General features: G+C 34.9%; 2 protein-coding genes across 2 annotated transcripts; both read left to right on the top strand.

Annotated features, from left to right (window-relative positions):
* The first annotated feature begins 634 nt into the window (after positions 1-634).
* Positions 635-2,942, top strand: LOC145075262 (protein NRT1/ PTR FAMILY 8.2-like). Its single transcript, XM_079021563.1, has 4 exons — positions 635-765; positions 856-1,073; positions 1,341-1,894; positions 1,968-2,942. The coding sequence occupies exons 2-4, from the start codon at positions 891-893 to the stop codon at positions 2,857-2,859; spliced, it is 1,629 nt and encodes a 542-aa protein (XP_078877689.1). The 5' UTR covers positions 635-765; positions 856-890; the 3' UTR covers positions 2,860-2,942.
* Positions 2,943-13,213: 10,271 nt separating this feature from the next.
* LOC145077016 (homeobox prospero protein) lies at positions 13,214-14,428 on the top strand. Its single transcript, XM_079022800.1, has 2 exons — positions 13,214-13,371; positions 13,815-14,428. Exons 1-2 carry the CDS (start codon positions 13,338-13,340, stop codon positions 14,258-14,260), a joined length of 480 nt encoding a protein of 159 aa, XP_078878926.1. The 5' UTR covers positions 13,214-13,337; the 3' UTR covers positions 14,261-14,428.
* The last annotated feature ends 1,074 nt before the right edge of the window (positions 14,429-15,502 follow it).

Raw genomic sequence — 15,502 nt, 5'->3', positions numbered from 1 at the left:
AATAGAGAAACTAACAATATGTTTAACTCGATTGTTATTATTCAGCGACCATAAAACATATTTGCGGTCAATTTGAGAACAATAATGTGGATTTTATCATCATAGATTAATTTGTCTTCCACTGTTTGCCAGCGATGCCTTGGATTTTCTCTTTGTAGTGTATTGCCACTTCGGTTATTCCATTTGTATTCAATAATATTTTTTGTTTAAATTAAACTCTAACTTCAAATTTTAAATACTAAAATTATATGTAAAAATATTATTCTTATTTGCATAGATAAAATGTCGATGTAAAATACGTATGTACACTAAATACGATCGATATTATAAACGATTATTGAAATTGTATATTAAAAAAATGAATTATGCAAATCATGGAAATGCAAATTTAAAAAGGGTCATCAATTCTTTTACTATCTTTTGTTTGTATCGTACAGCTACATGCATGCAATCATTCAAAATATCATTCTTTCGAAGCTTATTGTTTTAATTTTTTCGAAGAACATTTTGTATCAGAAAGCAAATACCTTGAGTTAATAAATTATTTAAAAACACATAAGACAAAAGTATCTCCGTCATGTTTTCTATTATAAATCAAAAACCCATTTCGTCAAGAAACTGTAATCATGACAGAAACAGCGGGTGTTTACAGCAAATTTGAAACAGAAGAAGATGTATACACAAAAGATGGCACAGTTGATTACAAGAACAACCCTGCTAACAAGAACACCACAGGAACATGGAAAGCTTGCCCTTACATTCTTGGTACACTTGCAACACTCATGCTTTAAACCTTCTAACTTGCTACTGCAATATCGATTACTGAAACCTTAAAATTTATTCGAGTTTTGGCAGGAAACGAGTGTTGTGAAAGATTGGCGTATTATGGAATGAGCACGAATCTAGTGCTTTATTTCAAGTATAACCTTAATCAACATAGCACTACAGCCTCTAAAAACCTCTCGAATTGGTCTGGAACATGTTATATTACACCATTGATTGGTGCATTCGTTGCCGATGCCTATCTAGGCCGATACTGGACCATTGCCATCTTCTCTGTCATCTATGTTATCGTAAGTTTGCTCTTCTAAACTAAAATATGAATATATCATTGTTAAGTTATACGTGGAGTCCAGCTCTTATATATAGAGAAAGAGGGACTATCCCATATAAAAACATTTATTAGACCATACACTAACAGTCCCCCTCAGAGTCGGAGACTAAATGAGGTCACACAAGTGTGTTGAGTCATTGGATTTGATACCATGTAACATGTATGTAAAGTCCAATATCTAACTATCCCAAAGAAAGATTCAGGGTTTTTGTGTCATGTCTTATAGGGAATGACATTATTGACGATATCAGCATCAGTTTCGGGTCTAAAACCAACATGTGTATCCAAGGAGGATTGTTATGCGACAACTACTCAAAGTGCAATAACTTTTCTGGCACTCTATTTGGTGGCCTTAGGAACGGGAGGGATCAAGCCGTGTGTATCGTCATATGGAGCGGACCAGTTTGATGATGTCGATGAACGTGAAAAGAAGCACAAAAGCTCTTTCTTTAACTGGTTCTACTTTACAATCAATATTGGTGCGTTAATCGCGTCTTCGGTTCTTGTTTGGATCCAAGATAACGTTGGTTGGGGATGGGGGTTTGGGATTCCGGCTGTGGCTATGGCGATTGCCGTTGGCTCGTTTTTCTCTGGAACTCGTTTGTATCGGAATCAGAAACCTAGTGGAAGCCCATTGACTCGCATCTGTCAGGTCATTGTTGCTTCTTGGAAGAAACGCCAACTTCCATTGCCTACCGATAGGTCCACCTTGTATGAGATCGCTGACAACGACTCTGCTATAGTGGGAAGTCGCAAGCTTGACCACACCAAAAAGTTCAGGTAATCTTCACTTCACATAATAAATATGAGGTTATGAAGGAAAATTTAAAACTGATTAACTTTCGAATTACAGTTTCTTGGACAAGGCGGCGATGGAGTTAGAATCGGATCACTTAAAAGAATCCGCCGATCCATGGCGGCTTTGCACGGTGACCCAAGTGGAGGAATTTAAAGCAATCATTAATTTGCTCCCTATATGGGCTACTGGAATTGTTTTTAGTACAGTTTATGGTCAGATGGGCAACCTATTTGTGTTACAAGGCTCCTTTATGGATATAAACATCAACAAGTTCGAAATCCCACCAGCGTCCTTAAGCATTTTCGACACCCTAAGTGTCATTTTTTGGGTCCCGGTTTATGACCGAATTATTGTACCTGTTGCTAGAAAATATACTGGCAACAAGTCAGGCCTGACCCAACTTCAAAGAATGGGAACAGGCCTAGTGATCTCGATTTTCGCCATGCTAGCTGCAGGGACTTTGGAAGTGGTCAGGTTAGGGATTGTCAAAAGAAACAACTATTATGATTACAAGCATATGCCCATGACAATTTTTTGGCAAGTACCACAGTATTTCTTGATTGGTTGTGCCGAAGTGTTTACCTTTATTGGACAATTAGAGTTCTTTTACCAACAAGCTCCAGACTCGATGAGAAGTTTGTGTTCAGCTCTATCACTGACAACTGTTGCTTTGGGAAGTTATTTAAGCTCTTTGCTTGTGACGATTGTAACAAATATTAGTACTAAAGGGGGTAAACCTGGGTGGATACCAGATAATCTGAATCGTGGTCAACTACAAAATTTCTTCTGGCTTTTAGCGATTATGAGTGTGATAAATTTTGGGGCTTTTCTATTGATTTCTCATTGGTACACTTATAAGAAGCCTGTTGGTACAATTTCTATCAAATTAAAGGATAACGACGCTAACATTTCTTCAGAACGGCGACTTGCAATTTCTGATCAATAGAATTATGTATTTTGGTACATTATCTTCTATTGTTGCATTTGTAATATTCTAAAATCTAAATTCTGGTTGAAACTCTTTGTTAATTTTCATGTTGTAATTTTACTGTCTAAATGTAAAAAAACTTTATATCAAAATATGAAAGAAAACTATTTGGATATTTTCTGTCTTGAACCATCTAACAATAAGAAGTTGTTTTTGTTGATAACGTTAAACGTTTCCAGTTAAAATGTTACATGTTGCTTATATTATTATCATTTTTGTTTATTTATTAAATTATTAATGTGTTTGTAAAAAGTAAAAATATACTATTTCAATGAGAAGTTTTGTAACATCTTGTTTCGGATCGTCTGAGATTAGGGTTTGTGGGCTGCAACCCGTGCATGAGGAAGTCTCGGGGTTGCGACAAGTTGCTAGAAGCATGGGGCATCTCGATACCTTTCCATGAGTATGAGGTTCATTGGAATCGGAGTTATATCGAGGAAGCTATGGAAGTTTGAAGTTTTGGCAGGATAAGTCCCTCATTTGAGAAAGGTGGCAGCTGAGTACGTTGGGCGTACGTGTGTGTACGCTTAGCGTACTCATGTGTGTGACTTTTAAGCGAAGCCTCCTAGTACGTTGGGCGTACTAGGCTCGGAATGAGAAACCCTAATTGAGGGGTGTCCCTATATAAAGAATGAGATGGCCTCATTCTCGGGCACCATCCTCAGTTAATAAACTCTCTTAAACCCTAATCCCCGTTCTTGAGCTTGTGTGTGTCCATTTGAGAGCCTTAAGTAATTTTGTGTGTTTTTGGAGTAAAGAAGGAGTGAAAGTCCAGGCCTTAGATCTAAGCATATCTGAGTTGGGAGCTTCATCATGAGGTATAAAGCTCCAAGCTTTCTCACTCTTTTGTTTTGAGCTTCATATTAGAGTATTTTAGGGTTTTTGTCCCAAAGTTGGAGACTTTATGAGTTATTGAGCTCCAGACTATGACCAACCCCATTTGAGTGTATTTACTGGTGTTGTGTCATAAAAATCAAGCCTTGGACGTTGGAATCAAGCCATGCATGAGTTATGAGCATTTTGAGTTAAGAGAGTAAGTGTTTTGGGTGTTTGTGACCATATCAGCCATGCAAAGGCTTAAAGTCACTGACTTTATGGAGTAAGGGCTATTAGGGAATCTAGCTCTGTGATTTGAGTCAAGATCTTAACTGATTAAGACCAAATGAGTAGAAAGAGTGAATATGGGGAGTACGCTGAGCGTAATTGCAGTACGCCCCGTGTACTGCCCCAGTGTCCCTGATCGCCAATCTGGATTTGTGAGTACGTTGAGCGTACCAAGGGAGGTACACCCCGCATAACCTCACTGTGGACTTTTCGACTAAGTCTCATTTTTGGGCCTTGAGTGTTGGGTCTGGAGTTTAGGCTTGTTGCAATAGAGTTTTGGATCCAGAGGATTATATATATATATATATGTGTGTGTGTGTGTGTGTGTGTGTGTGTTTGTATGCTTTGGGCCCTTGGGTTGGGCTTGCCACTTAGACTTGAGAGTTGGGCCTCGGGAGAGCCCATTTATTATTGGTCCTTGGTGGGCCCAATGGGTTTTAGGTTATGGATGGGCTAGTTAGTGGACTACCTTTAGACCTAATGAGTAAGAGTTTGGACTTAGTTCCTAATTTGATTAATTATGGGTTTGGATCAGAGTTAGACGGTGCGTAGCAGCAACGTTTATAGAGGTTGTTCATCATCCGAGGTGAGTCTTCTCACTATACTTACCATGAGTGGTATCTTTGTGTAACTGAGATGTCTTATGTGTTTATATTAAGTACTGAGATATCCTGTATTATGTCTATGTGATTTATGTTGTGTATTATTATGTGTTTACCGAGTTATGGGACCGGATGGTCCCACAAAGACACATTGACCGGAGGGTCTTACTATGTTATAGCCTCGAGTGGCTAATGAGTTAGGTGTGGTATTTTGGGGAACTCATTAAGCTTCGTGCTTACCGTGTTATGTGATATGTGTTTCCGGCTTTTCTCAGGATCGTGGAAAGGCACCGGCTTGATTGTACACACCAGTGAAAGAGTTATGTTTTGAGGATCCTGGATTTTAATCAAACAATTATGGGTTGCAAGTTGTAAATTAAATAAATGAGATTTTTGTGAAACGTGTTATGAGAATTATGTGATTTTAAATGAAAATTTTGTTTGAAAATTTACAGTGTTACAAGTTTATTTAATTAAATAAATCAATTTAGGAGGTTTATGAATTAATTTAACTTTTGATAATTCTTTTAGAGTGTTGCTACATGTACATCTCTAACTCTCGTGCAAAATCAAACACACACATAGGTGTTGTTTGTTTTTCTGAAGCCAAAATATCTGCAGTCTGCGGACCACATCTGTAAGCCTCTGCAGCAGAAGAGGTGGATCAAATGTTTGCGGTCTGCAAAAGAAGAATGTTTGTTTTTTAATGTTTGCGGGCTGCTGAAATAAACTGAATTTTAAATAAAATGATTTTAGAAACTTAAAATGATTTTTCAACACCAAAGTTTTAATAATAATAATCATATAACATTGAAAATAAAATTCATGCAACTAAATTAGTCATACAATAAAAAAAATTTGGTTTTACAATAACAATTTCATTTAAAACATTTCAGTCTATATTATGCATCAACTGATCATCAATTTCATCCCGTAACTGAGTCATATATTCACGGTCTGCTGTAGTCTCATGTGTTGAAATCTCGTCTTCATCATCATCAACGGCCACATTGTTATTTCGAAACGAGACATTGGGTTCATCGTATCATGCGAAATACTCATCACTAAGTCCTTCTCTCCTTATAAAATTATGAAGCGTGAAACATGTCATGGCAATGTTTCTTTGTTTCACAAACGGGAATGGTATAATCCTCTTCAATATAGGGAAGCATGCTTTCAAAACACCAAAAGCACGCTTAATGACATTCTGAAGTTTTGCATGTCCATGGTTAAATTTTTCTTTATTGGTCAATGCACGTCTTTGATGAAAATCTCCAAGCCAATACCTCACATTACGATAAGGTGTCATAAATCCTTGAGTGTGTGCGTACACGACATCACAAAGATAACATTTGTTTGTAAAAAATGCAAAACACTAATCAATTTTCAAACTAAGATAAAAATATTTAAAAAAAAAACTTACCTGGTAGAGGAAACGGGAATGATGCTTGTGGATCGGCTACTACTTCTGATAATATTCTAGAGTCATGCGCTACCCCTTCCCACCCGGCCACAACAGATGTAAAAATCATATTGAAGTCACAAATTGCCAATACGTTTTGGTAGCAATCTTCGTTTCCCCTACTTCTATATAAGTCTTGTTTCTTAGGAGGGACAACAGCATGTAACAAAGTGTCATCAAGTGCACCAACCGCCCCTTTGAAAACCCGTCGTAGTCTCCTATTATGTCATGGAATGTTTGGATTCGGATTAAAAGAAGTTGTTACTATAACATCTTGTGCGAAAAGCATCATTTTTTCCAACACTTCATAAAAAAATTTATGAATTGTTTGCTTCGATTGAAATTTGAGAAACCACACAATTGTCTATTACCGCTTCTAACTTTTAAAAATCTATATCTTTATTTTTTATATCCAATTCATGAAAGAATGAGTATAAATACTTGTAAAAGAGGACATTTTTGGAACTCATAAGAATTAGAAAAATCCAATATGATTTTTTTAGTGTCTAAATTTGAAAGTATCTTTTGTGGGTGATTCTAGAATAAATTTCATGCTAGATGGACATATGACTGAAATATGTATTATGGAAAATTAATTTAAATTATTCATCAAAATATCAACTAAATTAATTATCAAAACTAACCCAATATTTTCTCCCCGATAACAGGCCAAACCCAACCCAAATGTCGTGCAACACGGCGGATTACTGATTTTGGTGATGTTGAACGATTTTGGATTCTCACTGGAATGATTATGTAAGGAGTAAGGACTAAGGTATGTAGATAGTTATTGTTACTGATTTTGGAATGTTTCTCTCATTATAGGATTATTGATTTTAGTTATTATTAACTTACTGTCTAATTTTATGATTTCTAATTGATAAAGTCGATTTGTTTTGGGAATGAATTAATAGAGAAGTAAAATTAAAGTTAGATGGAGTAAATTGTACGAGAAATTATAGGTTAATGTCTCATAGTTTATCGATTCATGGTGAGTAAACGACCTCATCTAGCCATAGGAATTTTGCTAAGTTTTAAGGATAAAATTGAATCATTGCGTCAAATAATATGACTCAAATAGTCAAATGGGTACATATTGCAACTTTCAAGTGTTAAGTAGATGATAACTAGGTTATAACTCATGAATTACACGGTTGACAAAGTACAACGACATTAAAACTTTAAAAAGCATAAACATTAATCATAGATTTGCAAACAATTGTTTCTATACAAAATTAAGTGTTTTGTCTGTAGTGGTGTAGTCGCTAATTTAGAATGATATAATTAACTATTTAACACAAGTAGTTTTTTTTTTGGATTTAAATATTTTTTGAATTCAAAACTAGTTCTACGCAACAAAGATGTTCACTAAAAAGTGCATAAGTAATTTATGAGGTTTTCACATTTATTCGTACTGACATTGTGCTATTAGAAACTACTAAATGAAAGATATCCACTAAAAAGACCATAATAAGTTTCTTTAATAAAAATGTATAATTTACAAGAAAATGTTTATTTAGAAATCAGTTAGACATACAAAAAAAAATACAGATATTTATTCAAAGATGCTACTCCTCACAAATAAATTAACGTAGATTATTTCTCACAATAGCCATAAAAACAAATATAAATAATATAATACGATTCCACTTGTTCCATCTTTCAAGTTTCAACCTTGAATTGTGCATGTCTCATGCAGGTGTTTCTTAGAGATTTTGTTCGTGCCTACTACATGCTTTGTCATACTTCACGAGATTTCCACATCCAGATCTAGAGATTGTAAAGAACTTCTTACCGAAGAAACTCCATCTTCAATGATGGAAAAAGACATTTGATAATTTCACCCTTGAAGAAGATACAATATCAGGGCACTTGCTTTCGCCTTTTCTATGATATCATATGCATAATTGTCACCATTTATATAAGTTGTGAGTTGTCCACAAAAGTATCATTAACAGCAACCAACTATTACAACCTCATAAATGACGAATATTTATCAAAAAAATGAAACATAAATATAACCTCGCATGACTGTTCAATGACCGAGCATCGCTTGTATGTTAAAATTAAGCCGTTAAGCCAAAATAAAACACCACCTAAGTGTCATATGTATAGTGTATATAGTTTTTGTGATATCAAACTAAAGTGTCCTCAAAGCTACAATTGTTACCAAAAAAAAGTGAAGATAAACCTAAAAGGGGCAAAAAGGTCAAAACACATACCTGCAATAGATAGTTTTGTGTCCTTCCCTTGAAAAGCTTCACATGCCAACATTAACAACTTGAAGTTAGATTTAACTATCAAAATGGTCAAAACGCATACTTGCAATAGATGGTTATGTTTCCTTCCCTTCAAAAGCTTCATATACCAACAATAATAAAAATATTTTCTTATCACTGATGGTTTATAATGTAGGGTTCAGAACCTTGAAAAAAAAATCATTAGACCTGACATCACATGAGACAATAAAATAACAAAAAAAAAATGACTTCAAACATTATCACATTGAGCATCAGAAGACCAGATCTTTTAATATTTCTTGTTAAATCTCGATTAAAAAATTAACCATTAGATTGATACTTTGGTTAATACAAAAATCTAAAATAAAATTGACATCAAGCATGTGGCATCATATGTGACATGGAATGATTAAAACATTGAACCGGATCGATTAAGACATAAGACATTAAGCATCAACATAAGACATTAAACTCTTAATCTAATGATAGCAAAAAAAAAAAGTTGGGATTGAGCAAAAGTCATATATAAAAAGTAGGAACTATAAGGGTAAAACTACCATCATATTCAATGTTCTTAGAAAGTCAAATATTATGTTCTTACAAAGACAATAAAGCTACCACCAAATTTACATTAACAATTAACCCCCCCCCCCCCCCACACACACACACACAACATACCAAACATATACATACACAAACACAATTCAACACACACATACATATAACATAAACATAAAAGGTAAAATCATCCATATTTCAAAAAACTCAAAAAATACTTTTTTTTAAACTGCAAGATATTATTGAAATTAATAAAACAAGCCAGCGTGAAGCTAGACAGATTACAAAATAGCAAGCAACTAGGAAAAAAGAAACAACAAACAACAAATAGAGCAAGCAATAAACACCAGGAGGTCAAGCAGCATATGAGATGATCAATTTTTTTTCTCACCAAAAAAATACTATAACATCAACATAAAGGGCAAGTCGTCCAAAGCAGGGGAAACGTGCAGATTGACATTTCGAAGCATGTGGTAATATACATTTTGGTAAAAGGTGACATTAGTGTTGTGCTCCTGTTAGGTAGTGTGTGAATCGGACATACCTGTTGTGATGAACCAAGATTTCAATCATATTTACCCATGGAGTTCTCAAAAATCGGTGGATTAGAAATTATTTCAATGATTTTTTAGATAAAAGTAGTCAGATGTTCAAAGGGTGGAAAATATTTCATCAAAATTTCAACAACCCATATTTTAATTAATAGAAACACAAAATATTAGTGGAGATTTTAGGGCTAGAGGTTTAGCTAAAGGTGCGGTGAGAAGCAATTGAGAAGAAAACTATGCATAAGGCTTCTATAGTGGCGGCAAGCATGGTGCTATGTGAGGTCTTAGGGCGATGGTAAATCTTAATACAAGAAGAGAAGATAGGTGTTGTCAATTTTGCAAAATCCGGTTGATGATTTATAGGCTAAAATTAAGAAAGTTCCTAATTTTGTGTAATCTAGTTTTTTTTTTTTTTGAACTGGCAAATACATACAAATATACTAATATACTCCTAAACTAACACCTAATTTCACCTATGTCCAGGACGGGACTTGAACCCTCGAAATCAAGTGCTGGGCTAGAAGCCACCTAATACCGCTGGGCTAGAACCTATTGTACTGGAACATGTTTCCCGCTTCCAGATATGCCTCGGTAATCAAGGACTTCCAGAGTACTCCTTACATCGGATGAGCAGACCATCATTAGGGGAGAAGACAGATTCAGAGTATTATCATTTATAGTGCATATGTTGTGTACCAGTTCGGATTGTTAGTCACGCAAATCAGACATCATATGGCTAACAGATAAGAGGAATTTCATATGTATATATATATATATATATATATATATATATATATATATATATATATAATATGCATATAAATAGAGTTGCATATGTTACAGTCTAGGTCAGATCTCTTCCAATCACGCAGAGGAGGTAACATATGACTAACAGATAGAAAGAAAGAAAATGATTTTCTACAGACCTAATTTATCGGAATTTACCAGTTGCCCCATCAATACCGGAATTAAGGACAGAATCCGCACATGGAGGAAAAGTTAAAACACGGTTCCAAATACGGGTTCATTTAATGTGACGAGTAGATTCCCATATATATATCTCCATGCTCAACCTATCCAAGCGTCGTATTGTCAGGCTAAACGAATCTAACTAGGTCAAGATTTGCCAAGTCATTTGATTTCTTAAGTTCAACTCTACCTAGTCATGTCCATTTAGAATCTTTCATGCCTACCGACGCATCAAACCAGAGCATAGACCCTTCAACTTTGGGTACGTTACGCAGAATCAGATTGCCCGTTACCACTCACTTCCCAAAACATCTCCCTCAAGCACATTCCATAACCAACATATTATTATTTTGATTTTCTAATTTTTTTATTTTTTTGAAATTTTCTAATTTTTGTTTTGTTTTTATTTCTCCCCCTAAATTTGTGCATAGGAGAGAAACGAAAGTAAATGCGCAAATTTAAACTATCCTAAAACAAAAAATAGTCTTTAAAGCAAATCAGCTTAAGAAAAACTCAGGAGTATAGAGAATAAAACTCAAACCGTAAGTCACTGATTGAATTTGCATCTAGAAGGTCTGAGAACAGCACGCATAATCTCAGAACAGATCCGAAAATTCTTCATGTCGTTAAGCACAGACCCCATGTGATCCCTTCCTTTCTTCCCTTCCCGCAAAGGACACATACTCTCAAACAAAATTCAGGGTGTTGTACAGTTGAGAGATGACCCCTATCAAGTGCCAGGAACAGCCACTATCAACAAACCGAAGTATGATGATATGCCTCCATAGCTGCTCCGACACATAGCGGGATCAGTTGGTCTTTGGAACCCAGTCCATTTTGAAACTGGGTTGACCTTTGTCATCCTTGCATGGTACTTTCTCCCATGACATGTCCTGCTTATCACAAACAGAAGATGTAGAAATATTAGAATCGTTAGTAGATTTGGGAGAGTGAGCCTTCGGAACCCATTTGTAGTTGGGTTTAACCCATTTCTTTTTCGATCTGATGGGTGGCTAAGAGGGAGGGCACCACCTAATACCGCTGGGCTAGAAGCCCTTTGATACCGAAAAAAATAGGTTCTAAAAATGAAATGATGTTTTGGTTTGAACAGGAAAATAAGAGAAAAAGAGTATAGGAAATTATACCGAAAAAAATAGGTTCTAAAAATGACAAGTGGTAAGGTTAAAAGTTTTTTTTTATTAGAATAGAAGATATATGAGTACTTAATTGTTTATACAAATATATGAAAGATTATATGAGGAAAAATTACGATGTTTATTTCTTAATATTTAATTTTATGAGCCTTTTTTAAATGACTTTAAAATTTAAATAATATCTTCTAGAAATACATATTGATATGTTACTGACTACCTAAAAACTCTCATTTTACTCCTTTGAGTTTAGTAGCTCTAAACCTCACACATCTAACATATATTTAAAAAACAATTGCTTTTCCAAATAACTTTTTGCATTTACTTATTTAATTTTTGTAAGTAATCAAATGAAATCTATTATTTCTAGATAAAATTGTAAAAATGTCATTGTGATATGTATTTTTTGGGGTTTTGGTCTAAACCTCGTCGAGCATCCTCCATGGATGGCAATGAATTAGCAGCGATAATAGGTGGCGATGGCTGACTGCAGCGATGGTGGAAGGGCAGCGACAGCAATGGGTGGCTGCGGTTGGCGGCCGTAAGCGGCCTTGCTGCTTCATTTCTATTGGAGGATGCTCGACGAGGGACCAAGACGAAGCATCAGTGACGATGCGTTTGGTGGTGGTGGGTTACGACAGGATGGAGGTAGAGGGACTGCCACTGTTGGCTATGGTGGTACTCTTCCCCGTTGAAGTGAGAAACGGGGTAGAGTGACGAGGGAAGGTGGTGATGGGTAGTGTCTAGCAGCTTTCTCCGGTCATTGGCATAAAAGGGAGAACCACGGTGGTTCTCGGTGGTTACACAGCAACAACACCAACCTTGGTGGTGGTGTTTCTCGGTAGTGCAAGAAGAGGCTACAGGTGGTGGAGGAAAGAGCTCTGGAAGAAACAATGGGGTGCCACCATCGGCTGTGGTGGTCCTCTTCCCCGGTGAAGTGAGAAACGGGGTAGAGTGACAAGGGGAGGTGGTGATTGGCGGTGCCTGGCAGCCTTCTCCGGTCAGTGGCATAAAAGGGAGAACCATGGTGGTTCTTGGTGGTTACACAGCAGCAACACCAACCTTGGTGGTGGTGTTTCTTGGTAGTGCAGGAAGAGGTTGCAGGTTGTGGAGGAAAGAGCTCCGATAGAAACACTGGGGTGGGGATGGTGCTTTCCGGTAGGGAAGAAGGTGGTGGCAGTGGTGATGCTATAGTGGAGTAATGGTGGTTAAAGGTGGAGAAAATAGGAGGAGGGTAAGGGAGGTTTTATGGATTTTTGAAGAAGAAGAAGAAGAAGAAGAAGAAGAAGAAAGAGAGAGAGAGAGAGAGAGAGAGAGAGAGGTGGATCCCATAATTTTTATTAATAAAACTTTATATCAAATAGAAAAACAACATAGAAAATGTAACAAAAGGGTATTTTTGTCTTTTTAATTTTACGAGGGACCAAAACCACAAACAAAATAGCTCAAAATGACCGTCAATCCAAAAAAAAACGGGGTTTGATCCAAAAAACAAACAATACATACCACAGGGACCATTTTTGCAATTTTGTCTTATTTCTATAATCACAAATCATTATTATTCGTTGATTTGATTTTTTTTTTTTTTTTTTTTTGTAAACTTGAAGAAAAGGGGGTATTCTGGAATAACATAGATCATGAAGGAGCAAAAATGACAAATTGCTAAAAAGAACGATTTTCTTATGTATTGACATATTGTTCTCTGCAAGATCGATAAAAGGGTTTTAGGAGGATTCTTATGCTGAGATTTTTCATGAAGTAATTACTCAAACAGGTTGCAATCTCGCATCTTTGTCTTCTCGATGGTTCGCAAAAGTTATAGAGCTGCCGAAACAGGTAATTTGTTGAACCCTACCACAGTTCTATTTTCAAATTAACCGTCCCCGAAGGTTGAATTGAGATTTTCTGCGTGCTTTCTTATTGAGGTTGTTCGTGATTTTGAGCTTCATTTTATCAAAGATTCATTTGAAATGAAACTCTGAACCTTGGAGCGACTGACTTTGGTCTGTTTTGAATATCTTAAAATAAAATGTGCCCTCCAACTGCTTGATAAAATGTCAGAGCCAAAATGTTTCAATCTTATGCTCTTTGAGCGGATTCCATGATTCCCAATGGTGTACTTGTGAATTTATGTTCTTCTGATCTGACAAAGATCGATCTTTAAACACTCTTCTGTTAAAAAAGACTAGTTTTTGTCGAGAAATAATCTTTCCCAGATAAAGCTCAAGTTCATTCAGAATAAAACTTCTAACCTATCATTTTTCTCCCATCTTTTCCAGTGGCTAAATCATTCACTGCTGAGAAGTACCTAAAGAAAATAGGATTGGGAAAAGAAGACTACTATTTCTGGAAGCAAATAGGCAAAGCACTTGTATGCACATACACACTATTTGGTGCCATGTGGCTATTCAATGAAACATCCCCACTTGGTTGGTGGACACTGAAACCAGTACCTAAAGAAGAGAAAGAATTAGCTCACCTGTATCAGAGAATCAATTACCCTTACCCAGGTGATGAAGAAGCCATGACTGACTTCATTGCAAAAGGTGGGATGATTGGGACAATGGTGAGTGCTAAAGGGACAATAGATATGGAATCGGGTCCCGGGAATTATCAGAAGCAGTTGCAGAAAGAGAAGTTTGATCAGGAAGCACTTAGGTTGTGGTTGAGGATGAAGAATGAAGTTGTTCAAGAACTTCAGGAGAAAGGATATGGTATGGAGTGAAAAATCATTATTTCAAAGGCTTTGTTTGAATATTGATTATGTTTAGTGTAATAATGATGGAGTAAACCAACACTTTGATGAAATGTTTGTATTGATGTTTGGTTGGGGGATGAATATTGATCTTGATTTTATACGTATGGAAAGAATGAAAGATGTGTGTGTCTGCTATTTTCTATTATAAAAAGTGTTGCGCTGTTCTAAAAAAATAGTACATAGGTTTCATGTTAGTGAATTTTTGAATGAGCATGTTTTTAGATGAAAATATTATTTAAGAGACAATTGTATAAAACTTTAAAGACGGAAAAGATGAGTTTTATAAGCTTTGTAACCAAATTAAAGAGGTTTATATGTTTTTAGAGCAAACTACACAAATGGTCCTTTAGCTTTATAGTTTTTTTAAATGTTCTTTACGAAACATTTTTTCCTGAGATGGTATTTAAGGAGCAAACCTTACACACAAATGGTTCTTACCCTGGATGTCCGTTAGATGGATCCATTAAATTGAAAGAATTTTGGATAAGAACTATTTCTGCCATTTTATGAAACTTGTTTAATGACCATTTGTGAAATTTTACATAATGACCATTTGAAATATTATAATGTTTTTCTTTTACTTTTTTCTTTTTATATTTTCGGCCATCTTTTTCACAACTTTGTTATTATATAATTTTTAAATATATAAATAAGTTTTGTTGTCTAGACTTTATCTAAAATATTCAACCTACAATAAATAATTAAATATTTTTATTTTCTATTTTTTAATTAAAAACACTTGAAGTTTAAAAATATCATTTTATTACTTTTTAATTTTTACATGATTGAATTTTTAAGATGTATCTTCATTTATCTTATATAAGTATATTTATTTTTATGAAAAAATATGATTTGTTATTATAAAAAATACATTATTATATAAATAATAGTATGTCCTATTTTATTTTAAAAATAAAAGTATGTGATTTTGAGTTAAAGATCAAAATATGTTTCGAGTTTGATATCATAATATAAATACAGTAAATTTTATATTGGTTCGATATAAACTCTTGATATTTAATGTTAAAAAAAACGTATTTTGTTTTATCAAATTTTGAATATAATCCTTAATAAAGACATAAACTTTTCAAAGCAAAATTAAAACACGTTTGTTAGCTAATAGTTAACTTCGTTGCTATGTATGCTAAAATAATTAACCATATGAATAATATAACATTAATTTATGTTTAATTCATTTAATATGCTTTT

This window comes from Lactuca serriola, chromosome 9 (genome assembly GCF_051521515.1).
Source record: "Lactuca serriola cultivar US96UC23 chromosome 9, Lser_US96UC23_V15, whole genome shotgun sequence".
In the NCBI taxonomy this organism is placed as follows: domain Eukaryota; kingdom Viridiplantae; phylum Streptophyta; class Magnoliopsida; order Asterales; family Asteraceae; genus Lactuca; species Lactuca serriola.
This window is presented reverse-complemented; position numbering and strand designations above follow the sequence as displayed.

Bases quoted from the DNA above. Each gene is read 5' to 3' on its own strand.
- LOC145077016 (XM_079022800.1), top strand. From the start codon at position 13,338: ATGGTTCGCAAAAGTTATAGAGCTGCCGAAACAG. The intron at 13,372-13,814 runs GTAATTTGTTGA...CATCTTTTCCAG, and splicing joins TTATAGAGCTGCCGAAACAG to TGGCTAAATCATTCACTGCT.
- LOC145075262 (XM_079021563.1), top strand. From the start codon at position 891: ATGAGCACGAATCTAGTGCTTTATTTCAAGTATAACCTTAATCAACAT. The intron at 1,074-1,340 runs GTAAGTTTGCTC...CATGTCTTATAG, and splicing joins TCTCTGTCATCTATGTTATC to GGAATGACATTATTGACGAT. The intron at 1,895-1,967 runs GTAATCTTCACT...TTCGAATTACAG, and splicing joins GACCACACCAAAAAGTTCAG to TTTCTTGGACAAGGCGGCGA.